General features: G+C 40.9%; 2 protein-coding genes across 6 annotated transcripts in view; one reads left to right on the plus strand and one right to left on the minus strand.

Moving 5' to 3' along the window:
• The window catches only part of LOC124032043 (synaptotagmin-2-like), a 107881-nt gene extending 82881 nt beyond the window's left edge, over positions 1-25000 (plus strand). For 3 of the 5 annotated variants that reach the window (XM_046344040.1, XM_046344039.1, XM_046344041.1), the window contains 9 exons: positions 3202-3302; positions 6207-6424; positions 7749-7909; positions 11517-11654; positions 12533-12700; positions 14037-14204; positions 16734-16851; positions 17507-17640; positions 19020-25000. In XM_046344040.1, coding sequence (XP_046199996.1) covers positions 6235-6424; positions 7749-7909; positions 11517-11654; positions 12533-12700; positions 14037-14204; positions 16734-16851; positions 17507-17640; positions 19020-19235 — 1293 coding nt within the window. In that variant the 5' untranslated portion in view covers positions 3202-3302; positions 6207-6234 and the 3' untranslated portion in view covers positions 19236-25000. Of the gene's footprint in view, positions 1-1429; positions 1462-3201; positions 3303-6206; positions 6425-7748; positions 7910-11516; positions 11655-12532; positions 12701-14036; positions 14205-16733; positions 16852-17506; positions 17641-19019 lie in introns of those variants that run through there. The other 2 variants (XM_046344042.1, XM_046344043.1) reach the window with 2 other exon arrangements.
• A 230-nt stretch (positions 25001-25230) lies between these two features.
• LOC124032044 (protein phosphatase 1 regulatory subunit 12B) overlaps positions 25231-26817 on the minus strand; it is a 38782-nt gene continuing 37195 nt past the window's right edge. The window contains exon 12 of the mRNA XM_046344044.1: positions 25231-26574. Within this exon, the coding sequence (XP_046200000.1) occupies positions 26488-26574 (87 nt within the window). The 3' untranslated portion in view covers positions 25231-26487. The remainder of the gene's footprint in view (positions 26575-26817) is intronic.

A 26817-nucleotide genomic window follows, 5' to 3' on the forward strand; every position in this document is an offset into this window, starting at 1 on the left:
TTCAGCACTCAGTGGTCCTGTTCTATGAGTTTGTGTGGCCTTCCACTTCACGGCTGAGCCATTGTTGCTCCTAGACATTTCCACTTCACAATAACAACACTTACAGTTCACCTGGGCAGTTCTAGCAGGGCAGGAATTTGACGAACGGACTTGTTTGAAATGTAGGATCCTATGACGGAGCCATGTTGAAAGTCACATAGTTATTCATGGAGATTGCATGGCTGTCTATGGAGATTGCATGGCTGTGGGCTCGATTTATACACCTGTTAGCAACGGATGTGGCTGAAGTTGTCTACATACTACTTATATATATAGCAATACATTTTCTTGACAATTTAGCCATTCAGCAAACTCTCCCAACCAGTGACCCACAGCTAGTGCATTCATCTTAAGATAGCCAGGTGAGACAACCACATATCACAGTCGTATCTTAACCACATATCATATACATAATACAATACATAATACAATGCAAAATACAATGCAAAATACAAAACAAAATGCATACAAATGTCTGTCTCTTCATAGTCCCAGATTTACCATAAGGTGTTATTTTTTCTGTTTTTGTTATAATCTGCTTAAATTATTATTATTTTTAAAATATTTTATTTGATAATGGATCAACAATACAAAACATACAACATACAAACAACGACATCATACAAACATTACACGTGCACAGACCACTAGCCTTCACCACTATCTCCAGCGCTCTAATCACTTTCCGCCACAAGGCCTCATTTTGTTTGTATCTGGTTTTATTGCTAGCTTGAGTTACATGTGTTTCCCAGCATCTGTTCTGGACTTGGGTTCTAATTACTATAATGCCTTCTCTCTACCATTGCAAGATACACACCTCCATTACTAATGTACATGGTAATGACAATTGAACAGAGTGCTTGTGTAACACATTTACTGGAGTTTTCTGCCTAAAATAGCTTTGCCATGATTCGTTAGGCAAACGGAGCAAATTTTGAACTTTAGATAGATAATACAACTCTCCAACATTATGAAACTACCAAAGCATTGTTGATTTCTAACAGTAATCCCTTAGCATCCCCATCTCAGCTGGTAGTCAGGAAAAATCCTGCAAACCAGAAGTAAGACGTATTATCTCTTACCTTTTGTGGTGAGATTATTTGAAGTCAACAAAACAGTGTCAGTGAGCAGCGCTTTTTTCCAGTGTGTTTATATGCAGATGAAGAATACAGACTAAAAGCCCTTGATACCCGTTCAAGTCTGAGCCAATGTGCTTAGTGATAAGCGCCAAATCATACCAGGAGCCATGTTGCTCAGGGATGTGGAGCACAGCCATTTTGTTTGAAGTTATGAGGAGAAGTAGAGGAGTCCCTAACTAACGAAGTGAGAAGCACACTGAGAGATGGGGCTCTAAAGCGGATACTGTTTCTTGTCACGGATTTGTAGCTTGTTGTTAAGTTGATAAATTTGTCATTTAAGCAGGTAAAGTAAGTATTTGCTAATGTTTTGCTTATCTGTTATTCTGCCTCTAAGGACATGTCTAGACAGAGTCAGTTTACTTTAGGATTGTAAGGGTTAGAAAAGCGCAGACTAGTTGTGTAGGCAAACAAGGTTATTCATGGCAGATTGCATTTCATTTAGGGATATGATATCGACCAGACTATTGTACAAATAGTTAGGGTATTAAGGCAGAATAAACACTTCAGACATTCTAAATATTGATATGTTTCTTTGACTGTGTACTGGCTTGTGTTGAAGAGGTGGTATTTCGTGTTCAATTTAAGGCTTCCTTCAAAGGGAAAACACCATGTATAATTAATTTCCCAGGAGTGAGTGGTGAGAACTGATCATAAAGCAGGGGTAATGGCTGCCATAAAGCAGTAGACTAACCCTGGTCCTCCGAACCCCTCCAGGACCCACTACCCCGCTGCCCTTCAAGAGGAGAGGAGATAAAACGCTCCTCCACGCCATCTCTGCCAATGTTAATTCAATTCTGCCTGGCTTAGTCTGCCGTGAGGGTCAAACAGAGGGATAAATCTACCCGCCTTAGAGCCTGGCTGGCTGGTGATTATCACTGGGTTGTTGTTAATACAACCCAAACACCCCATACTAAGGCTGCTCAGCCAAGAAATGGACAATGATGACTGTTGCTATACACATACCTCATGTTTAACAACGTCTCCCCCCTGATATAGTCCATCACACTTTTGGCATGTTTTGTAACAGACATGGTTTGAAACAGACATGCCCCACACCCAATCAGTGGAAGCAGGCCATCATTTGCAAGAATTTGAATGGTTTGCCTAGACAGATGGATAATCCACACTGTGTTATTCACCCAGTGTCTGGATGTCGTTAATTACTATACATTTTGGGAAGAGCAAGTACAGACAGCTCATCCCTCCAGCATTCCTGGTTTACAGGCCGGCGGAACATTCAAGGTCTTTCCGGTTATCTTGTCTAAAGATTGAATATGTTTACATGCAAAAGCAATGAAATTTAAACAGTTTCTGCCTCAACACTCTTGAGACAAAGCATCAAAGATGAACAAGATCGGAAGGAATCGATTAGGCGAGATCGATTAGGAAAACACTGTGACATGGATGGCATGATGGAACAGCATAGCGCCTGTCAGTAGACTGAACACCTTCACCAGAGAGAAAATATACATGTAATGTGATCTCTCCCCAAACCAAGTTATTTATCCAAACTTTCTTAAAAAACTAACACACTAGAGTGTTTAAATATTACTATAGTGTATGTGAAAAATGTCCCTCTTCACTAACCTTTATTTTTTAAACTGAAATGTTCCAGAAATAGTTTAAAAAAATACACAATTAACTATGTCTGATGACTCACTGCAAAGAGAACACATTATTTCAACGTTCATCATTTGTTATCCCCTTATGGTGTTCTTTCACTTTAGTAGTTGCGGTCTTTCCACAAGCCATTTGTCTTACGCAATATTAACTTGCATAACGTCGCCATACTACATTTATAACTAGTCTTAGTCCATTTGAATAATATAAAGCTTATCCTTTCTGTTGTCAGCTTCATTCAATTATTCACATGCAGCAATAGAGACAGACAGGATCTCCGTCAGTGGACAAGACAATTGGCGTTTGAGAAATGAAAAATCCTTTTTGTTTGCCTATATCCTTATGGCTTTAATGAAATCAGAAATAATTTTAATGAACTCATTATGTTTTTCTACCTTCAAAGCCCCTCTTCGAAGCCCCTTCATCACTAAGCTAAGGACCCTGGGACTAAACATCTCCCTTTGCAACTGGATCCTGGTCTTCCTGACGGTACACCCCCAGGTGGTAAGTCTAGGCAACAACACATCTGCCACGCTGATCCTCAACACTGGGGCCCCTAAGGGGTGTGTGCTTAGTCCCCTCCTGTACTCCCTGTTCACCCATGACTGTGTGGCCAGGCATGACTCCAACACCTTCATTAAGTTAGCTGACAACACAACAGCCTGATCAATGACAAGACAGCCTATAGGGAGGTCAGAGATCTGGCAGTGGGTTGCCAGGACAATAACCTCTCGCTCAATGTGAGCAAGTCAAAGGAGCCGATTGTGGACTATAGGAAAAGGCGAGCCGAAAGGCCCCCAATAACATTAACAGAGCTGTAGTGGAGCAGGTCAAGAGTTTTGAGTTCCTTGGTGTCCACATCACCACATCACCAACAAACTAACATGGTCCAAACACACCAAGACAGTCATGAAGAGGGCACGACAATACCTTTTCCCCCTCAGGAGACTGAAAAGATTTGGCATAGGTCCCCAGATCCTCAAAAAGTTCACCATCGAGAGCATCCTGACCGGTTGCATCACTACCTGGTATGGCAACTGCGCGGCATCTGACCGTAAGGCGCCACAGATGGTAATGCGTACGGCCCAGTATATCATTGGAGCCAAGCTTTCTGCCATTCAGGACCTATATTCTAGGCGGTGTCAGAGAAAGGCCCAAAAAAGGCCCAAATGACTCTAGTCAACCAATTCGTAGACTATACTCTCTGCTCCCGCAAGGTAAGTGATACCGGAGCACCAAGTCTAGGACCAAAAGGTTCCTTAACAGCTTCTACCCCGAAGCCATAAGACTGCTGAACAATTAATAAAATGGCCACCCGGACTATTTACATTGCCCCCCCCCCTTCCCCTGCTACTCGCTGTTTATTATCTATGCATAGTCACTTTAACCCTACCTATATGTACAAACCCGGTAAATAGCCTCGTTATTGTTATTTTGTGTTCCTATTTACTAAATATTTTCTTAACTCTATTTCTTGAACTGCACAACTAAGCATTTCACCCCCTGTTATGTGACAGGTTAAAGGAAATATTAATAGCCTGTTATACATTAAAAAGTATTAGTAAGTTCATAGTATGTGAGGATCTTAAAACATCTAAGGTTAAAAAGATGCATTCAGTATTAGTGGATAGAGATTGATAACATTCATATAATTGTGTTAAAGTTCAAATCCGTCAAGCGTACAAAGGGCACGAATTGTGAGTAATGTGTAAACGTTATATTGATTACTTTATTTTGTGGTGCCAAAAAGTGTTAATCTGTGATCTACTAAATCCTCTTAATCTATGAGCCAGAGATCGATTGTTCTGGTCTCCACCCATATTCCTGGGGAAATCGCAGTCCTTTCTCATTGAACTAAAAGTTGAATTGAGAATACAACACCGTATCACTCTCGTGATTATTTCTCCCCTGTTTTCAGGGGCGTAACAGTTACACCTGTATCCGGCGCATGTGACAAATAAAGTTTGATTTGAATCCGGCTCTTGCTCTGTCTAACATTATTTTGACACATGGAGGATCACACTCAGCTGCTGTTTGTCGCAGTTTGATTCCTTGCCCTGGTGACAGCTTTGTTATTGAAATGTGGGTGGACATATGTGCATGGGATGCGTGAACACAGAGTAAGTTGTTGTTGTTGTTTAGCTTGGCTTTGTATATCACTACGTATCTCATACAATGTTATATGCTGAAGTTGATATTGGTATTGGCTATTATTACCTTTAGTGTCATTTCCATGTGTATGTTGCCCATTTGTATAGTTGGCGTTAACTGCTGTTGTTATTATTGTACGTTTATGTAATACCTGGTTATTAAATACAGTCCTTACCTATTGTGCTATTGCAGTTCTGTTCCATTTTTATTCTCTGTTGTAGTCCATTTAATATGCCTACATTAATCCTGCTCTATTCATTGCATTCCATGTGTATATTCATTATCTGTCTGGTTCTGTAACTTTACAGAACCATCTCCATGTTCATCCCCATGTTCGCCCCCATTTACATCTCCATGTTCATCCCCATGTTCACCCCCATTTACATCTCCATGTTCATCCCCATGTTCACCCCCATCTCCATGTTCATCCCCATCTCATCTCCATGTTCATCCCCATGTTCACCCCCATTTACATCTCCATGTTCATCCCCATGTTCACCCCCATTTACATCTCCATGTTCATCCCCATGTTCACCCCCATTTACATCTCCATGTTCATCCCCATGTTCACCCCCATTGACATCTCCATGTTCATCCCCATGTTCACCCCCATTTACATCTCCATGTTCATCCCCATGTTCACCCCCATTTACATCTCCATGTTCATCCCCATGTTCACCCCCATTTACATCTCCATGTTCATCCCCATGTTCACCCCCATCACCCCCATTTACATCTCCATGTTCATCCCCATGTTCACCCCCATTGACATCTCCATGTTCATCCCCATGTTCACCCCCATTTACATCTCCATGTTCATCCCCATGTTCATCCCCATTTACATCCCCATGTTCACCCCCATTTACATCCCAATGTTCACCCCATTTACATCTCCATGTTCACCCCCATGTTCATCTCCATGTTCACCCCCATGTTCATCCCCATGTTCACCCCCATGTTCACCCCCATGTTCATCTCCATGTTCACCCCCATTTACATCTCCAGGTTCCTGCCCATTTACATCTCCATGTTAATCTCCATGTTCCTCTCCGTGTTAACTTTTGGGATGCTTTATTCCCCTCTAACCCGGGGCAGTGTCAGTGAGTCACAAATCAGTCAAATACTTAGATCCAGGTCACTCTCTTTCACTAGATATGACCTTACTATACTTATAATCAAGACTTTTGGAGTCCAGAATGCTATGTACATGTAGGACTCATTTACAACTGTGTTAACAGCCCTCTCTCTATTCACAAGGACTGTGTGTGTGGCCTAGCCGTCTAGGATGAAGTGGAACCTGTTCAAGAAGAAGCCTGAAGCCATGGTCGGACCGGAGCCCACTGGGGCCGCAGTCTTAACTGTTGCCCCTGGCCCCGTGGCCTCCACCGCAGCTGACAACTCCACAGAGGCCGTCAAAAACGGCGATTTTGACGACATCAAGAATAAGTTCCTCAATGAGATTGACAAGATCCCATGTGAGTGCCTGTCTGGATGTTGCACAGTACCTAACACCCACACCTATCCAGATGAGTTTGCATGACTTTTATTGATAATTACACTGAACAAAAATATAAACTTAACATGTAAAGTGTTAGGCCCACATTTCACGAGCTGAAATATAAGATCATATAAATTTTACATTGTGTTGTGTGTAACAGTATAATTTTTAAACCGTCCCCTCGCCCATACCCGGGCGCAAACCAGGGACCTTCTGCACACATCAACAACAGTCACCCACGAAGCATCGTTACCCATCGCTCCACAAAAGCCGCGGCCCTTGCAGAGCAAGGGGAACTACTACTTCAAGGTCTCAGCGCAAGTGACGTAACCGATTGAAACGCTATTTAGCGCACACCGCTAACTAAGCTAGCCGTTTCACATCCGTTACATGTGCACAAATTTGTTTACTTCCCTGTTAGTGAGCATTTATCCTTTGTCAAGATAGATAATCCATCCACCTGACAGATGTTGCATATCAAGAAGCTGATTAAACACATGATCATTGCACTGGTGCACTTTATGCTGGGGACAATAAAAGGCCACTCTAAAACATGCAGTTTGCCATACAACACAATGTTGCAATTGGTATACTGACTGCGGGAATGTCCACCAGAGCTGTGCCAGATAATTTAATGTTAATTTCTCTACCATAAGCCGCCTGCAACGTTGTTTTCGAGAATTTGGCAGTAGATCCAACCGGCCTCACAACCGCAGACCATCGTAGGGGCGAGCGGTTTGGGATGCTCTGGATTGACGTGTACGACAGTGTGTTCCAGTTCCCTCCAATATCTGGTAACTTCGCACAGCCATTGAAGAAGAGTGGGACAACATTCCACAGGCCACAATCAACAACCTGTTAACTCTATGCGAAGGAGATGTGTCGCACTGCATAAGGCAAATGGTGGTCACACCAGATACTGACTGGTTTTCTTATCCACACCCCTACCTTTTTTTAAAGGTATCTGTTTTCCCAGTCATGTGAAATCCATAGATTTGAGCCTAATGAATTATTTTCAACTGACTGATTTCCTTATTTGAACTGTAACTCAGTAAAGTCTTTGACATTGTTGCATGTTACGTTTATATTTTTGTTCACTATAGATCTGTTCTCCCCCTGAAGGCAGTGACATCCACTTTAGGCCCTTATTATGTATTGATCAGGCGGTATCGTTGCGAATGGCATTCTCTGAAAATCTCATTTGCACCAAATCTAATTGTTACCTAATTGTGTTTTGTTTGTGTGTGTTTGTGTATGTTTCTGTGTGTGTGTTTGTGTGTGTGTGTGTGTGTGTATCTTAGTGCCATCATGGGCCATCATCGCCATTGCAGTTGTAGCTGCTACCCTGATTCTCACCTGCTGCTTCTGCATCGTTAAGAAGTGCTGTTGCAAGAAAAAGAAGAACAAGAAGGGCAAGAAAGGGAAGGGGGAAATGGGCATGACGAACATGAAAGGAGGAGAGGTATGTTCAAGCCAGAGGGGGGGGGGTAATTGTATAGTTATAAATCAGAATAAATACATTGGGAACTAACACCAAACTTAAAGCTGTTCTTTATATAATTGACAACCACATCACTCAGTGGATGGCATAGTGAAAATAGAGCCCTGTCTAGCCATTTTAGAATTCATAACATTGTATATATTTAGTAAGTCATTTAGCCCATTATTGAACTGTCAAAATCTCTAGAAAATACCCCCCCTTCCTTCTTCATTTCTTGTTGTTATATATTGTATTTGTCAGACATGTTAGTGGTGCTTTCTGTTGTGCTTTGGGACCAGGGTGAAAAATGACACAGCTGGGCTCTTTTGCATGGGGGAATTATACTATTGTTGATGGAATATATAATGCTTACCAATTAGCACAGAATAGCCATGCCAAAATTCTAATTCTAAACAGCCCGTAGCGACATTGTGGGGCTAAATGTTCTAGTCTAGTGCATAATCGATCATTTTACAGATTACATTTTGGTTCTTCAACAACAGCAAGATCCCCAAACTGATGGTTAAATAAAACACACGGCCTCTAGTTTAGAGCTGGCCTTAGTGGGGTTCTAGCACTGTGTCATTTTTCCTGTCCTATAGTGTAGTCGTTGACTCTGCCTCTGCTCTCATTTCCCTCTATGGTGTCTGCTGTGAGTTCAATCTCTTCCTTTCTCCCTGCTCTCCTCCTTCCTGCTTTGTGTCTTATGTGTGCTCCATGTATCTTGACTGTGGTGGACTTCTCTGTATACGGTAGGTCTGACGGCATGAGGCACACCTCTCTGGCCTCTGTTTAAGCGTAGGGCAGGGGAAAGATGGGGGTGGGCTGGGCTTGTGGAAGGGGATTGGGGATTATTACAATGGGTGCTATGGCTTTTTATGTCTTGCAAGCTTAGGTGCTGTGGGTGCTTGAGGGTGTAGCTATGGGAAAGATTAAGCTGCTTTGCAAGTCTATTGATTTGATATGCTACCGCACCGACTGCCATGATGATGTCTTGAGTATCCATGGAGAGGTTGCAATTTTGGGCAAAAGATAAAACAAACAAACTATAAGACCTCTGAAAGTGGAATTGTTTTAAATGTTTTTGAAATGAACTTGCAACTCATCCTATGGTTGAGCCTCTGAATGATGACGAGTGCACTGAGGCAACCCACTAGAGATCACTAACATGCATGTGCAAAGGGTGAGGTTGGCTATTGTCAAATAATGGGGGAAACATTACCCGCTGAGATTTATGAACATGTTTCCACAATCAAATGACCTAATGAAGCACATTATTGTTCATAGTCTCTTACAGTAACTATAATACTAGTCTTTTCCATGCTTTCAGTGTGAAATTCATACATAATTTCTACATCATAAATTCAGCTGTGCAAACATGCTCAGAGATCAAGGTGAGACAAAGTGGTTTGTATCTCTTGACAAAGACCAACCTTTTCAGAAGGTATCATTGAATGGCCACAACTTGACTTGAGAGTAACTATCCTGGATGACCCAAGATGATGCTGACCAATTAGGTTATAATCAACATTTCCCTTTCTCCCTGGAGCAGTGGTGTTAGTGGAAAAGAATGGGGGTCAGAAAGTTTGCCTACTGGTAATAATGTGAGCCACATTTGAATTCTCTTTAGACAGCATGATTCAAATCTAAACCCTGGTACTTCAATTGGCTGCCTACAGTTTGATTTCTGAATTCCTTGCAGAATGTGAGCTCACAAATGAAAAGTTATCGTAGTTATGATGATGGGGACATACTTTTGGACATACCTTTCTGTAATCTTTGAATCCCACTGCATGTATGGTATGATTTAGACTGGAGCTCTCCAATATAGCATTACTTCTCATGGATGTGCAATTTTCACGAACACTCTAAGGAAAAAGGGTTCCAAAAGGGTTCTTTGGCTGTTCCCATAGGAGAACCCATTTTGGTTCCAGGTAGAGCCTACGTGGAATCCCAAAAAGTTATTCAAAGGGTCCTCCTATGGGGACAGCCGAAGAACCCTTTAAGGTTCTAGATAGCACTTTTTTTCCTAAGAGTGTACACAGAGTTTTTCAGGATTGCAAAGCACGCCAATCTTGACTAACAAAAATATTACTGACATTGATACATTACTTTAATGCACATCAGGAGTCATTATTGAGACTAAAGGAGACTGAAAAAGGCTGAGTCATTTCATTCACATTATTTAAAGACTACTGTATTCTCCTGCATTGATTGACATGGCATGCTCGAATGTAAAGCATTTACCTCAACAAATGTACAGAATGCCACTATAAGGAGATGGTGTGTGTGTGTGTGTGTGTGTGTGTGTGTGTTGTGTTTGTGTGTGTGTGTGTGTGTGTGTGTGTGTGTGTGTGTGTGTGTGTGTGTGTGTGTGTGTGTGTGTGTGTGTGTGTGTGTGTGTGTGTGTGTGTGTGTGTGTGTGTGTGTGTTTGCACGTGTGTTTGAAGAGTGGGTGAGTTTTTCTGCAAGCCTGCATGCGAGAGCCTTTGCATGAGAGTGTGTGCTTATGTGTGCTTGTTGTTGGTTAAATGTTTGCTCAGTAGATGTGAGGTATATTAAGTATGTAAGGCTGTGTATGCAAGGGTGAATATAATATGTAGAATACAGTGTGTTTGTGTGAATGGGTTAGTAATTGGGTCTGTGTTTGTGTGTGAATGGAATACAACAGAATGAGCTGCAGTCTGCCCCAGTTCCACTTCCAGGGTAAGCTCTGCGATAAATAGCATGGCTCTACTAATTGACATTATTAAGTAATGTACAGTATGTGTTGAGGACAATATAAAATAAATGCATTAGAAGTTAGGCAAAAAATCCCTTAAGGGTCAGTAATTATACGATGATGTCATGGTTAGCTATTTGGCTAATTATATTATCACATGAGCTGACACTGGGATTTGTAAATGTTCCTTATAACTAGAGATACTGTACAATACATCTGTAACACGCAATGTGTATTAGCAGGAGTTATGAGCTCATATCTGCTGTAGATTAGTGTCGATTTTTCAGTAATTAAAGTAATTACGATGATTATGTCAGTGGAGGTGTAATCTGAGACAGTAATAGTGCAAACAGATTTCTGGGAGGTTGGAGTGCAGTTCCCGGCAACAAGGAGAAAACAGAATACAAGCATTGTATTGTTTCTGTGGACTTTGACACAAACCTTTATCAATGTCAAAATGCCAGGATTTGCAGCAAGAACATAAAACATTTGTCCTGTCTGGGGCTACCCCTGTAGCAAACCTCGACTGTTTTACTGCCCTTTTTTGTCCTTTTGACATTCAGTATATCGATATCTTTCTATGTTATGTCAATGAATGTATACAGTAAAGAATTAATTATGAATATATTTTGCAAAAGCAAAATGGTGTCACTCAAGGAATGGTGAAATCAAGTCATGTTGCAACCAAGGTCATCGATGAAAAGATGCACTAGTAACATCTGGGTAAGCAAGCAGGGGGTAAGTGGCAGGTAGATAGATGGCTGCTGTGACTAACTGGACCACTGAAAAAGAATCTATAGGTGTTTTTGACTATTTGTTCAAATGTCTGACGCCCACTCTGCCCCCTCCTCCCCCTTGTCATTCCAGAAACAGGACGATGATGATTATGATGAAGATGATGCTGAGACTGGTATGACTGGAGATGAGAAAGAGGAAGAGGTGAAGGAGAAAGAAAAGCTTGGGAAGCTTCAGTATTCCATAGATTACGACTTCCAGGACAACAAGGTGGGTGTTTTGACTTGAGCAGATGGCTTTTTGACGACCCCAGAGCTTAAAAAATAGACAATTTTACTGTGCTGTAAAAAGGAAAAAACAAAGCTAACTGCCTAAGCATCTAGTCCAAGGTAGTTTTTTTTCCACATGACGGCTTTCAAAGGCAATGGACTTTTGCCATTTGCTGAGAGTTTTTTATCCTTTGGAAATGCAGCTTTGCGTTGGTCCAAAAGCCAAGGACAGCTGTAAATGTGAATTTGCTGACACTAAAGGATTGATTCAATCCATTGTTCTACGGTTATGCTTTCGAGATCAAATCAGTCAAACTTTTACAAAGATTCCATTCCTTGTTTGTGTTATATATGCAGCGTATGAATGGATTTCCTTGACCTGTTATGCAGCATTTGCTCCATCATCATACTCTTCTGTGGAGAATGTCTTTGTTCACTGATACTTTGAGGAGCACAGACAGACAGACAGACAGACAGACAGACAGACAGACAGACAGACAGACAGACAGACAGACAGACAGACAGACAGACAGACAGACAGACAGACAGACAGACAGACAGACAGACAGACAGACAGACAGACAGACAGACAGACAGACAGACAGACAGACAGACAGACAGACAGACAGACAGACAGACAGACAGACAGACAGACAGACAGACCTCACCACACCAAAGCGTCTTTATCATGTTCATCGTAGTGTTACACAAGCATAAAGTAAGGGCTTTCTTTGATCTGTTCAAAGAAACATATGTTCAAAGAACTGTGGGTTGTCTCTGTGGAACTGTGAGAGGACACTGTCTGGGTACATTGAGACTGATTAATCATGCATAGAGCAAATTGACTGACCCCTTTTACCCTTCACCTCTGATCCCTAGCTCACAGTAGGCCTCCTCCAAGCAGCTGATCTCCTCTCCATGGACAGTGGCGGCACCTCTGACCCCTATGTCAAGGTCTATGTCCTCCCAGACAAGAAGAAGCATTTTACCACCAAGGTGCACAAGAAGACGCTGAACCCTACCTTCAATGAGACCTTTGTTTTCAAGGTAGGCTACTGTATTTTGATTTTTCTCTCTCTCTCTCTCTTCTCTTTCTCTCTCTCTCTCTCTCTCTCTCTCTCTCTCTCTCTTTCTCTTTCTTTCTCTCTCTCTTATATATATAACGTGTATCAGAATTATAAAGGTAAATCTAATATACCTAAACTGTGATGGTTGGCCAGACCATAACTCCTGCCAGACAGCCAGTTGCCCAAAGCCTGATGCATCAGCTATGCTCTCTTTCTTCTGATCCATCCGCTGGGCTGGTATTTCAGATAACACCTCATAAGAGATTCCCCAGTCCACTGACTCCCTGCATCTGATACCAACTTGTTACGATCAACTAGGAGTGGTGGGTGGAATCAGGCGCAGAGAGCAGGGTTCAGTCTTTCTTTCAAATTTATTCCCCAGCGCAACAAAACAGTCACGCCAACACACAGGGCTTGTTGCCAGTCCAAACAACAGGACAAAATAGTCCGGAGAATAAATATACGAATAACTCACACCATCAAACACAGAGTAACACAAACAAGCCCGCACAAATACCCAGCGGGCCTAGTGCCCTTAAATACCCTACAAACAAACCCTAATACAAAACAGGTGTACCCAATTACCCAATAACCCAAAACAAACGGAAAGGGAATCGATGGTAGCTAATAGACTGGCGACGACGAGCATCCCCCGAACAGGAAGAGGCACCATCTTCGGCAAGGTTCGTGACACAACTAGCCTCCCCCACTGAATCTCCTCCGCTGATAATAGAGGCAGAGCCTAGACTTGCATTAGTAGATGCACAGATGCATTTCCTTCAAACAATCTCTAATTTGTTTAATTTAATTTTGGACAAAATGTACTTTAGAAAGTGCCTATTAAGTGCAAATTAAAGAAACAGGGTTGACGATTTCACCTTAAATCAGCCATAAATCCCTTGTGATGACGGGAATGGAAGCTTGTTGTGTGCAACAGGGAGTTGCAATTCAAGGAAACCTTTAAAAAAGGTTAGTTGTTAAAAAATGTCTAACCTGTCTATCTATGGGTAACAAGGTTGACGTGATATACTCGACCCGCTCAGTTTTCCACCACAAAACCCCAGAAAATAGCCAAAGAGGAGTAGAACCAGCTCATCTGCTTTTACACTGTGATTTTACTATTATATGTTTCTTTTGGAAACATATTTAAAAAGGAATAGTATTTAAAAAGGAATAGTTTCACCATGTTACAATTGAGAGTTCAGTTCACGTAAATGAGGGACAGACTAAATTCATCACTAATCACATTAGAGAGACTTCAGAGGCTAACATTTACAAAAGAAAGTGATATTGATGGGGGTTTTGATGTTTTTCAGATTCCATTCCAAGAGATGGGTGGCAAGACTTTGGTCATGCAGGTCTTTGACTTTGACCGCTTCTCGAAGCATGACGTCATTGGAGAGGTGAAACTACCCTTGCACAAACTGGACCTGGCCCAGCCACTGGAGGAGTGGAGGGACCTGGACAGTGCAGAGAAAGAAGAGGTAAAATGTTGAAGACCATCTCCCACTTTTATTCAGTCCTTTGAAATACATATCATGTTGTACAGTTCAGAATTATGTTCATCCTCGTCGTATGAATGGTTCCCTATATTTAGGTGTTGCTTAGTGTGAATGGTTCCCTATATTTAGTGTTGCTTAGTGTGAATGGTTACCTATATTTGGTGTTCCTTAGAGTGAATGGTTCCCTATATTTAGGTGTTGCTTAGTGGGAATGGTTCCCTATATTTAGTGTTGCATAGTGTGAATGGTTCCCTATATTTGGTGTTGCTTAGAGTGAATGGTTCCCTATATGTGGTGTTGCTTAGTGTGAATGGTTCCCTATATTTAGTGTTGCTTAGTGTGAATGGTTACCTATATTTGGTGTTCCTTAAATGGTTCCCTATATTTAGGTGTTGCTTAGTGTTTCCCTATATTTAGTGTTGCATAGTGTGAATGGTTCCCTATATTTGATGTTGTTGCCCTATATTTGTGTTGAAATGGTTCCCTATATTTAATGTTGCATATGAATTTCCCTATATTTATTGTTGTTGCTTCCCTATATTTAGTGTTGCAATGTGAATTTCCCTATATTTAGTGTTGCATTGCCCTATATTTAGTGTTGAATGGTTTCCCTATATTTAGTGTTGCATAGTGTGAATGGTTCCCTATATTTAGTGTTGCTTCGTGCGAATGGTTCCCTATATTTAGTGTTGCTTCGTGTGAATGGTTCCCTATATTAAGTGTTGCATAGTGTGAATGGTTCCCTATATTTATTGTTGCATAGTGTGAATGGTTCCCTATATTTAGTGTTGCATAGTGTGAATGGTTCCCTATATTTAGTGTTGCATAGTGTGAATGGTTCCCTATATTTGGTGTTGCTTAGTGTGAATGGTTCCCTATATTTAGTGTTGCATAGTGTGAATGGTTCCCTATATTTAGTGTTGCATAGTGTGAATGGTTCCCTATATTTAGTGTTGCATAGTGTGAATGGTTCCCTATATTTAGTGTTGCATAGTGTGAATGGTTCCCTATATTTAGTGTTGCATAGTGTGAATGGTTCCCTATATTTAGTGTTGCTTCGTGCGAATGGTTCCCTATATTTAGTGTTGCTTCGTGTGAATGGTTCCCTATATTAAGTGTTGCATAGTGTGAATGGTTCCCTATATTTAGTGTTGCATAGTGTGAATGGTTCCCTATATTTAGTGTTGCATAGTGTGAATGGTTCCCTATATTTAGTTTTGCTTCGTGTGAATGGTTCCCTATATTAAGTGTTGCATAGTGTGAATGGTTCCCTATATTTAGTGTTGCATATTGTGAATGGTTCCCTATATTTAGTGTTGCTTAGTGTGAATGGTTCCCTATATTTAGTGTTGCATAGTGTGAATTGTTCCCTATATTTAGTGTTGCTTAGGGTGAATGGTTCCCTATATTTAGGTGTTGCTTAGTGTGAAAGGTTCCCTATATTTAGCGTTTCATAGTGTGAATTGTTCCCTATATTAGGTGTTGCTTAGTGTGAATGGTTCCCTATAGTTAGGTGTTGCTTAGTGTGAATGGTTCCCTATATTAGGTGTTGCTTAGTGTGAATGGTTCCCTATAGTTATTGTTGCATAGTGTGAATGGTTCCCTATATTTAGTGTTGCATAGTGTGAATGGTTCCCTATATTTAGTGTTGCATAGTGTGAATGGTTCCCTATATTTAGTGTTGCATAGTGTGAATGGTTCCCTATATTTAGTGTTGCTTAGTGTGAATGGTTCCCTATATTTAGGTGTTGCTTAGTGTGAATGGTTCCCTATATTTAGTGTTGCATAGTGTGAATGGTTCCCTATATTTAGGTGTTGCTTAGTGTGAATGGTTCCCTATATTAGTGTTGCATAGTGTGAATGGTTCCCTATATTTAGTGTTGCATAATGGTTGGTTCCCTATATTTAAGTGTTGCATAGTGTTGCATAGTGAATGGTTCCCTATATTTAGTGTTGCTTAGTGTGAATGGTTTCCTATATTAAGTGTTGCATAGTGTGAATGGTTCCCTATATTTAGTGTTGCATAGTGCAAATGGTTCCCTATAGTTAGTGTTGCATAGTGTGAATGGTTCCCTATATTAAGTGTTGCATAGTGTGAATACTTCCCTATATTTAGTGTTGCATAGTGTGAATGGTTCCCTATATTTAGTGTTGCTTAGTGTGAATGGTTCCCTATATTTAGCGTTGCAAAGTGTGAATTGTTCCCTATAGTGTGAAATGGTTCCCTATATTTAGGTTCCCCTATATTAGGTGTTGTTCCCTATAGTGTTGAAATGGTTCCCTATAGTTAGGTGTTGCTTAGTGTGAATGGTTCCCTATATTAGGTGTTGCTTAGTGTGAATGGTTCCCTATAGTTAGGTGTTGCTTAGTGTGAATGGTTCCCTATATTTAGGAGTTGCTTAGTGCGAATGGAAGACATGCACACAATGAGGATGAACATTGAGGAGGAATATTATTAGATTGAATAGGTTTTGTTCTCCTCTTTACCTTCTTCTCCCATCCCACACGCAGCAAGAGAAGCTGGGAGATATCTGCATCTCTCTGCGCTATGTGCCCACTGCTGGGAAACTTACCATCTGTATCCTGGAGGCCAAGAACCTCAAGAAGATGGACGTGGGAGGACTGTCAGGTAAAATATGGAAACATAATGATCACTGTGAATAAAACAATTGAACGGAAGAACAGTGAAGTTTAAGCCGCCCATACAGTATCTCCCATATCCTGGTTCAATGTCCCCTTGGTCAAGGTCGAGGCAATCCCTCTATTCACACAGTACGACACCCAAATCTATATTCCCAAATCTATATTAATACAGCTATTTCAGAGTGTTTCTTTGTGCATTATTCTGTGATAAAGGCTAGATTATATAACATGAAATAGGATCCAGTAAAACCTTGTGAACCGACCGTATGATTTTGATCTGTATGGCGAGCTGCTGTAGGCTACATTGCAAGCAGCCAATCTCCGGGGCCATTCAGTTTGCGCTCATGTGCTGACACTGATGTTCCCACGACTCTTCACTCCCTTCAGCTAAACTGCACTGCAACCATCTGCTGGCAGTTTACTGCATTGCAACCACTGCTGGGTTCCTTTTGTTACTGTAGCCCCGATGGTAATGAAGTATTGTGTTTTAATGATTGAACTCTGCTGAAACAATGTGACAGAGGCAATAAGATACATCTATTAAACGACATAAAGCCATGTTTGTTAATAATCCCAATAGTGAGTCTGATACCAGGCTTGTTTTAATACCTGGCTGTGTGTATCAATCCCTCTGTGTGTAGATCCCTATGTGAAGATCAACTTGATGCAGAACGGCAAGCGTCTGAAGAAGAAGAAGACCACGGTGAAGAAGAACACTCTGAATCCATACTACAACGAGTCCTTCAGCTTTGAGATTCCTATTGAGCAGATGCAGGTAGTGTACAGCTGTGAACAAAGCACTCAAAAAGACCCACCCACCTACCCACCCACCTACCTACCTACCTACCTACCTACCTACCTACCTACCTACCTACCTACCTACCTACCTACCTACCTACCTACCTACCTACCCACGCACCACCTACCTACCTACCTACCTACCTACCTACCTACCTACCTACCTACCTACCTACCTACCTACCTACCTACCTACCTACCTACCTACCTACCTACCCAGCTACCTACCCAGCTACCTACCTACCTACCTACCTACCTACCTACCTACCTACCTACCTACCTACCTACCTACCTACCTACCTACCTACCTCCTACCCACCCACCCACCCCACCCACCCACCCACGCACCTACCTACCCACCTACCTACCTTCCCACCTACCTACCTACCTACCTACCTACCTACCTACCTACCTACCTACCTACCTACCTACCTACCTACCTACCTACCTACCCACCCACCCACCCACCCACCCACCCACCCACCCACCCACCCACCCACCTACCTACCTACCTACCTATCTATCTACCTACCTACCCACCCACCCTCCCACCCACCCACCCACCCACCCACCCACCCACCCACCCACCCACCCACCCCTACCTACCTACCTACCTACCTACCTATCTACCTACCTACCTACCTACCCACCCCCTCCCACCCTCCCACCCACCCACCCACCCACCCACCCACCCACCCACCCACCCACCCACCCACCCACCCACCTACCTACCTACCTACCTATCTATCTACCTACCCACCCACCCACCCACCCACCCACCCACCCACCCACCCACCCACCCACCCACCCACCCACCCACCCACCCACCCACCCACCCACCTACCTACCTACCTACCTATCTATCTATCTACCCCACCCACCCACCCTCCCACCCCCACCCACCCACCCACCCACCCACCCACCCACCTACCTACCTACCTACCTACCTATCTATCTACCTACCTACCCACCTACCCACCCACCCACCCTCCCCCCACCCACCCACCCACCCACCCACCCACCCACCCACCCCCACCCACCCACCCACCCACCCACCTACCTACCTACCTACCTACCTACCTACCTACCTACCTACCTACCTACCTACCTACCTACCTACCTACCTAACTACCTACCTGACCGCAGCACAGCCATTCTAAAACCAGAATGAATTATGCCCCCTTGTGTATCATTGAATTAGATGACAGTAATGCAAGAGTGTATAACTGAAAGGGGACAAAGTACCAAAGGCATACATACTGTACACCATGGAATTAAAATTCAATTGGGCAATTATATTCTGTAATATCTTTCTAATTGTCAATAATATAACACTTGCTTTTTCTCATTCCCTAGAAAATCCAAGCTGTGGTCACAGTGCTGGATTATGACAAGATCGGTAAAAACGACGCAATCGGGAAGATCTGGGTGGGCAGCAAGGCGACTGGCACCCAGCTGAAGCACTGGTCCGACATGCTGGCTAACCCTCGCCGCCCCATCGCCCAGTGGCATCCACTGCAGCCCGAGGAGGAGATTGATGCTTCGCTGGCAGCCCTGAACGCCAAGAAGTAAACCTCCTCTACCCACTAACACCCATACCCAAACCTACCCATCCTCCTCACTCCTGGTCCTACACATCTCCCAATAATACATTCCAAACCAACACACCAACCAATTCTACACCCTATACCACAAAAGATACCTACCTATATCCCAATAGACATGATCAAAAAAAAAAAAAAAAAAAAACATTCATTCCACAAGGAGACAGTCACAATATCACTCAATTGATGTTTGTATTGGGGTTGCAGTTAGTTACATTGTGTCATGAGGATAGGAGCCTAGAGTGTGAAAACAGCGGTCCAATGTGATGGAGGATTAGGGAAGTAAAACCACACATTCACTCATTTTGTACCTTTTCATCTCCTCCCCTTAGAAACACCGTTGCTTCAATTCTGCTTAATACTTAAAATGCTTTATACTGCCATGTAATAGAGGAAAAACACAAGCAGGTTCATTCCTTGGGTGTATTGTTGCACCATGCTCCACACCTGCCAGTTACTTACTTACTACATACTAGATACGATTAGTTTGAACTACATTCCTAGAGTTGGGTAAAGAGTAGAGATAGACAATATCCAGTTACCCCACACTGTTAACACACTGCCTTTTTGATCATTAGCTCATTTGCTCACCCATATTCTCAGGTACACTGAGAGAACTGAAACTTCATGCCTTTTTTTCTAAACGGGTTGTTATTCAAAATGCTCCGCAACATGATCAGAGAATAATGTTTTTGATGATTTTAACATCTCAGTCTGGTGCTGGATTGGTTTATTTTTCCATAATCTAAGACTAGCCTAAATTTATCACTGAAATGGCAACAGGAGAGTCTCTCGAGTGTCTCTCAATAACACCGTTTGTGGCTGTCAGTCAACAGAGTAGAGATGTGAAATATGTTTAGGATAAAGGGACTATGAGCCACTGTAAGTGTCTACCATGGCCTATGTTGGGAAAGCATGCAAGAGAAAGAATATCTGTGTGGAAACTCCAAGGACTGAATGGAAGGGCCCATTCAGTCCTTGGAGTTTCCACACAGATATTTCTCTCTTCCATGCTTTCCCAACATGGGCCATGATAGACACTTACATGCATGCAAGAGAGAGCATATCTGTGAGAATATCTGTGTGGAGACTCCAAGGACTGAATTAGACCCTGGTTGACACAATGTTGTTTGTCAGGTGTCTATTCTACTATTCTACTGCCTGCAATCTACCACCTTCCCCTCCAATGCCTCTACTATTTAGGATCTATCTCCCTGTTCAGTGCTACTGCCATTAGTCATGGACTCACAACAAGGATTTCACTTATTCAAAGGAATCCCTGTATCCGTCTTACAGTCATAAAGGAGACAAGCCTTCCGAGTAATGAAATAAGCAATTCTCAACTACCAGGGACGCCTTCCAATTAGCTGTGTTGTTTTTTACTCACTCTTTTCTTTTCAACGTCAAACACTTTTATTCCTCAAGCACTTTAAATCAAAATGTTCTGTTCTAATTCTACTCTCCAAAAACCAGAGATTTAACAATTTATTTTATGATTAATCATTTCTGGTAAAAAAAAACGAGAGTGAATCATTATTTTTGTAGTTTTTCTTTGATCATTTTAACCTTGTTTTTCTTGTGAATGCACTTTGATTGCTCTGAGACAATTGTTGTTGTTAAGTTTGATTGAAAGGATAAGATCTGGAAGGTTGCCGTTATGTGTATGTTATACACAGATGGCCAAACTGCTGAATCTAATTGCACTATACTGGGTATCTCTATGTTATGTGGTTGTACATTGTTCTTTGATCTATGGAGTTTTTGTGATGAGATGTCGTGAGTTTGAGTCAGGTCACATATTCAAAAGTCTTCTGATTGGGAATAAGACACATTTCAATTAAATGCTGTTCCTCAGTTCCTTCGCTGAATAAGTGATTTTACATTTTGAATTTCTCTTGAGATAAATTTGAGTATAAAACTGATCATCTGACTGAATTAAATTGACATTTAAAAAATGTAAAAGTCGTAGAAAAATGCCATTAGACTGTCGAGCCACACTAGTAATGTAATGGGACATGAACTGTCTCTGTGCACCATCTCGTTCCAAACAACAAAATAGTTCAAAGCAATGTATTTCAAGGACGGTAAAAAGTACTTGATTGTGTTTAAGAACAAGCAAAGCAGTTTAATGTTTTAAGTTTGACAACTTTTATACTTTTGGGAATAACAGTGGTGAATGTTGGTTAATGTATTACTTTTCTCTATAGGACAACCATCTCTTTATGTATATGTCCAGTAGGGGTCAGATTAGTTATGTTTTATATTTCATTTGATTTAGTTTCTTTATGTTCAAAAAGCAACACTAAAGAAAAGACTAAATGCAAGCAATCAAACGACCCATCGGTGAGTAGTTTTGCCTATATACATAGTTCATACAGGTTGATACTGCATGTTTCTACAAAATACTGTACAAAATAGCATGTTTTAGAGATAAAGCAAAAATAATTTGTGTACCTGGGTGTCATTTGTCATTTTAATACTGTAACACAATGCAGGAAAAAAGATACACTGTATATTTTCTAAATGAAACAAATACGGTATGTATGTATTTTCCATGAATGGATTATTGGAGACAATGTCATAATATATTAGAATAATATGATTCTGTCCATGCCTAAACTTTTAAGCAAGTTTGTCGTCAAGTACTGTGTGTGAGTTCATGTAGGATAAAAATGTAGCCGCATGCTTGCTATCTAAATCCTTGTGATTTCATTTGGATGAATTATAATTGATTTCAAATGTATTTATTTAAGTATTGTTTCCTTTGAGATGATTTAAGTCTGTTGGTCTTCTTGCCAAACATCAGTGATTGTAGGGGGTCTCCAAGTTCAAGAAATACAACTATTCCAAAGTGGAACTCTTCAATGATCAGTGACATTGCTGAAACATATCCACCATTTGGTTAAAAAGACTGTAAAAAAGATCAACCCGATTTCTGGACAAACATGTATTACAAGCCTACTATTTAGGATGCTAATGAGCCCACCAGAACTGAATCCACACATCTCCACACTAGACATAAAGCTTGGAGTCCCCTACTGTACATTAAACCTTTTTGGGGGAGTTTTACTTTGCGTTGGTTTAATGACCTGACACCCTTTGCAATTATATATATTTTACAGTGCTAATTACACACATATATGTGAATGTGTATACAGATAGTTGAATTAGATAAAAACTAAAGCCATAATACTCAAGCACTAGCTCTTTAGAGCTCTGCTGTATAACTAGTTATTGATTTGTAAAAAAAACAAAAAAACACTTCTTAATCTTCCTAGGTCAGTGTTTGTCATGTACATTCTGTTCAGAACTCTGTACTCATCTAGATTCTAGAAGGCAAAATATTGAGCACTGAGAGCAGTTGTGAGTTTAGTATAGTGGATGTGATTTTGTTCTCTACTTTGAAGATGTTAAAGCTGTCTTTATTTGAGCTAATATATTCCAGTGATGTCATTTGTATATGCCTTGTTTTGATAGTATGAATCATGGTTCTTCTTATCTCATAAGATGTTATCGAAAATACCTGAAGAAGTCATCTGGAACATTTACATTATTGAAATGTGAGTGTCAGGCTGGTCTGTTGGTGATCCTTGGGCTGAGTGCAATTCATTTAGGACCCTGACTGCGATGTATGGATCCCTCTATTTTCATCCACAGAGGCTTTACAGACATGACATAACATTGTGATCAAAGATATGGCAGAAATATCTATCTATCTTGTAACAGTGCCAAGTCTCAGCATTATTGTCTGATCAACATATGTTGCATTCATGGTAAACAGTAAAGTTAAGATAAATCATCTACAGTCTAATCTTAGACACTTTGATGGAAACCAGCTGTTTCAAGTCAACAATTCCTCTAATAGCAAAACTATTGAAATAATAATCATAGTGTTGTTTGATGTTTGCAACTATTTTATAATGGGATCATTGATGTTGCTTCTCAATGTCACAATCAATCCTTTTGAACTGTGACCAAACCAATGCACATGGAACTTCAATCCAGTTGACGATTTCAGTGTCTTTCCAAAATACTGCCAGTATATCCATTTATATTTACAATTCCATGAAATCGTCATCAGTAATCTGTTTGAATCTCTTTCAGAGCCCAAATATTTCCACTGATGCGGATGCAGGTTAGATTATAAAATAACTGTGATTAAAGGTTCAAATATAGCACATTTTTATTAAAAAGATTTGATTGTTTCAATGCTTTTTACACTGCCACGGTCATTGGACAGTTCCCTATATGGGGAAAACGACTGACAACTGTGTGTTTGTGTGTATGTATGTATGTATGTATGTATGTATGTATGTATGTATGTATGTATGTATGTATGTATGTATGTATGTATGTATGTATGTATGTATGTATGTATGTATGTATGTATGTATGTATGTATGTATGTATGTATGTTTCAAGAACAAAAAGCATAGGCCCTTTATAAAGTTAGAGGTTGCAGTGATAAAACACAGTACTACTGCAACTTACCAGACGTATATATCTGCATGCCCAGAATACATAAACCATTCTTAAGTGTACATTTAAGTTGTGATAAAAATGATTAACAAAGATGTTTTTATTTACAATGGTTTAAAATGTTTATATTATAGGATTACCTATTTTTTGAAAGCCTAAATTGATAGATCTACTTTATGCACAACTGCTTTAGAAACTAACTGCAGGCTATATCTCAGCGGTGAAGGAACAATGGATTGAGAACACGATGATTCACACACTACATTCTACTGTTCTTTTGTCCTACTAGCTGTTTTATTTCTATCAAGCTTTTTAAATGAATTTATTCAAGTACTTTATGAAAAAGCATGTGATTTTCAAAGGGATACCCTCCAAACTAGAGCATCATATCAAATCAAATTGGATTTGTCACATGCTTCGTGAACAAAAGGTGTGGACTTACAGGGGAATGTTTTCTTACAGACCCTTCCCAACAATGCAGAGAGAAAGTAGAGAAATAACAAAAAAGTCATACAACTTCCATGTCAATAATGTGTTCAGTAGTGTCTCAGTTGGCCTAGGTCACTCACCACCTTACAGTGTGTTCTCCCATCTCTGTTTGTGTTTCCTCTTTCTACTGTAATAATCACTAGGTTGGTGTTGTGTTTCTATTCTATTCTATTTAGAATGCAAAACTGCATTAGGACCAATGGAAAAGACAATGATTGAACTTTCCCACCATGAATTCACTGTTTTTCTGTCTTAGCATTAATGTGCTGTTGTTGTGGAAATGGACTCGCTGGGGGCTCCTTTGGATCCAGAATGATACTGATTTTCAGAGGAACGTCGTCCTTCGCGTTTACAACATGGATATATATACTACCAAAACATGCAGAATAGTACCAACCCTCTCTCTTGAACTCTTCCTTCACTTCTAATTTTCCATACTACAATTGCATTCCAAAATACTTTCTCTTCATCCTCTTTTTAAGCCTCAGAGGACCATGAGATTACGTGTCCTCTGGCTGTGTTTCTTCGTGTCTTAGTGTTGTGGTGTATGTGTTCATGTCAGTACTTGTGCCTACTGTGGATCGCATGCTTTAGCCCTTGACTGGACACAAAAAGTTGCTCCTATACAAACTGCCCACGGCCCGTCAGTGGATGAGCATCGAGGATCCTTGTAAAGTTATCGAGGGAACCAAATAACTCAATACAGATCTATCATAAGTGTTACCAGCTCTGTAAGAAACAAATAGGAAATAAAGGCCTTTTAATAAGCTTGGACTCATGTATTGTCTGTGCATCATGGCTCTATTCTTTATTCTGTAACCTCTCTACAAGGGGATATTAACTTCAGCATCAGTGTGTTCATTGGTTTTATACCAGTTTTTATCGCATGATATCTGGAATTTAGCGCTCAGCACTCAACAATTCCTTTGAGAAGCACTTAATGCCAAGTGATAAAGATTTTGGTAGAGTGAGAACACACATAATGACAGTTATCACATATTTAACCATCTACAGTTTATTGAGCAAGTGATCAAACCACAGACATGTACAAGTAGCATTTCAGTTTTTTTCGGTCTACATGGTAAAGTTGTTTCAACGTAAGATACTGTCTTTAAATATACTTACAGTACATGTGTAGACAGATAGCTGTATTGTTCTTTCAGGAAAGGCACATGTAGTACACAAAGTGTCTCACGTTATAGCACAGGGCACAACACAGGGCCTCGTTATCACAGGACGTCGGTGGCACCTTAATTGGGGAGGACGGTCTCGTGGCTGGAATGGAGTGTATGTGTTTGATTTGATAACATTCCTACTGATTCTGCTCCAGCCATTACCACAAGACCGTCCTCCCCAATTAAGGTGCCATGACGTCCTGTGATAAAGAGGCCCTGTGTTGTGCCCTGTGTTGTGCCCTGTGCTATCTGCATTACGAATCATGTACAGGTTTCACCTGGGGGAAAAAAACAAATGCTGTCCATCTCATAACGTGAGGCACTATGTAGACTAATGGTAGTGTTTCCTAAAATGCTTAAAGAGGATACATATTAATAATATATTGGTAAAAATATGGTTGAGTATAAGTATAAATATTTGAGTGAAAAAATGCATAAATTATATAAAAATATCCAACAAATGTGACATCTGTCTCGCCAGAGACCATGGTACCGTACACCACACTAAAATCAAAGCAGGAAAAGGTTCATGATCAGCTCAGAGAAAATGGTCTGTGATGGAAATGTGGACTTCAATTGAACTATAAACCATAAAGACTAATGATATAAACACAACTGACAATGTGTAATGTTATCAATGTCATAACAGTTATACCTATGATTGTTTTTTCAGTGTTTTTTTTTTCTGCAGTGCACACTGAAGCACAAAATCAACATATGTTTGTGATGTATAGGTAAAATATGTGGATGTGATATTGGTTAGAGATTTCTGGCCTGGAGCTTCGGAGTTTACTGTACCCCAGATCAACACCCTCTTTGAGTGAACGCTGTGTGTTCTCCTCCCCACTTTGACCTCCTGGTATGAAGTGAGCCAATGAACATGGAGTCATAGTAGGCCAGGGGTCATCAGGAATTTGACGGTTCCTCACCATGCCTCTGAGAACAGTTGGCAGGTAAGTGTCACTGAGCACCATGGTACAGTCTCAGGGTGGGAGGGTGCCGAAGGCCAATGATAGTGACACACATTGCAAGCTTGAAGGAAGTATACTATGACTTTGGACAGAGGCTTCCAACCTCTTACTTGGACAGCTTGCTGATGACACGGATCAGAGCCCCATTCTCGTCCTTCAGTCTCTGGTTGTCTGATTTAAGCTCTGTCAAGACCTACAGGAACAGAGAGAGCAGCATTAGATTGTCATGGCAGCTAATTCGCAACAGGGAACAGCGGTGACACATAATGGCCTGTAGACAGAAATATGTACAAGTTACACTGCCTTGTCGTTTGTCTATGTTCCTTCTTATTTAAGGGACATTGACAGACATTTAATTTTCAGGCAAAGTAAGAATGATATGCAATATTTAATCACCAGGAACTCGTTGCTAAATGATTGAACACTACAATCTCTA

Source organism: Oncorhynchus gorbuscha, linkage group LG03 (assembly GCF_021184085.1).
Source record: "Oncorhynchus gorbuscha isolate QuinsamMale2020 ecotype Even-year linkage group LG03, OgorEven_v1.0, whole genome shotgun sequence".
Taxonomy (NCBI): Eukaryota; Metazoa; Chordata; class Actinopteri; order Salmoniformes; family Salmonidae; genus Oncorhynchus; species Oncorhynchus gorbuscha.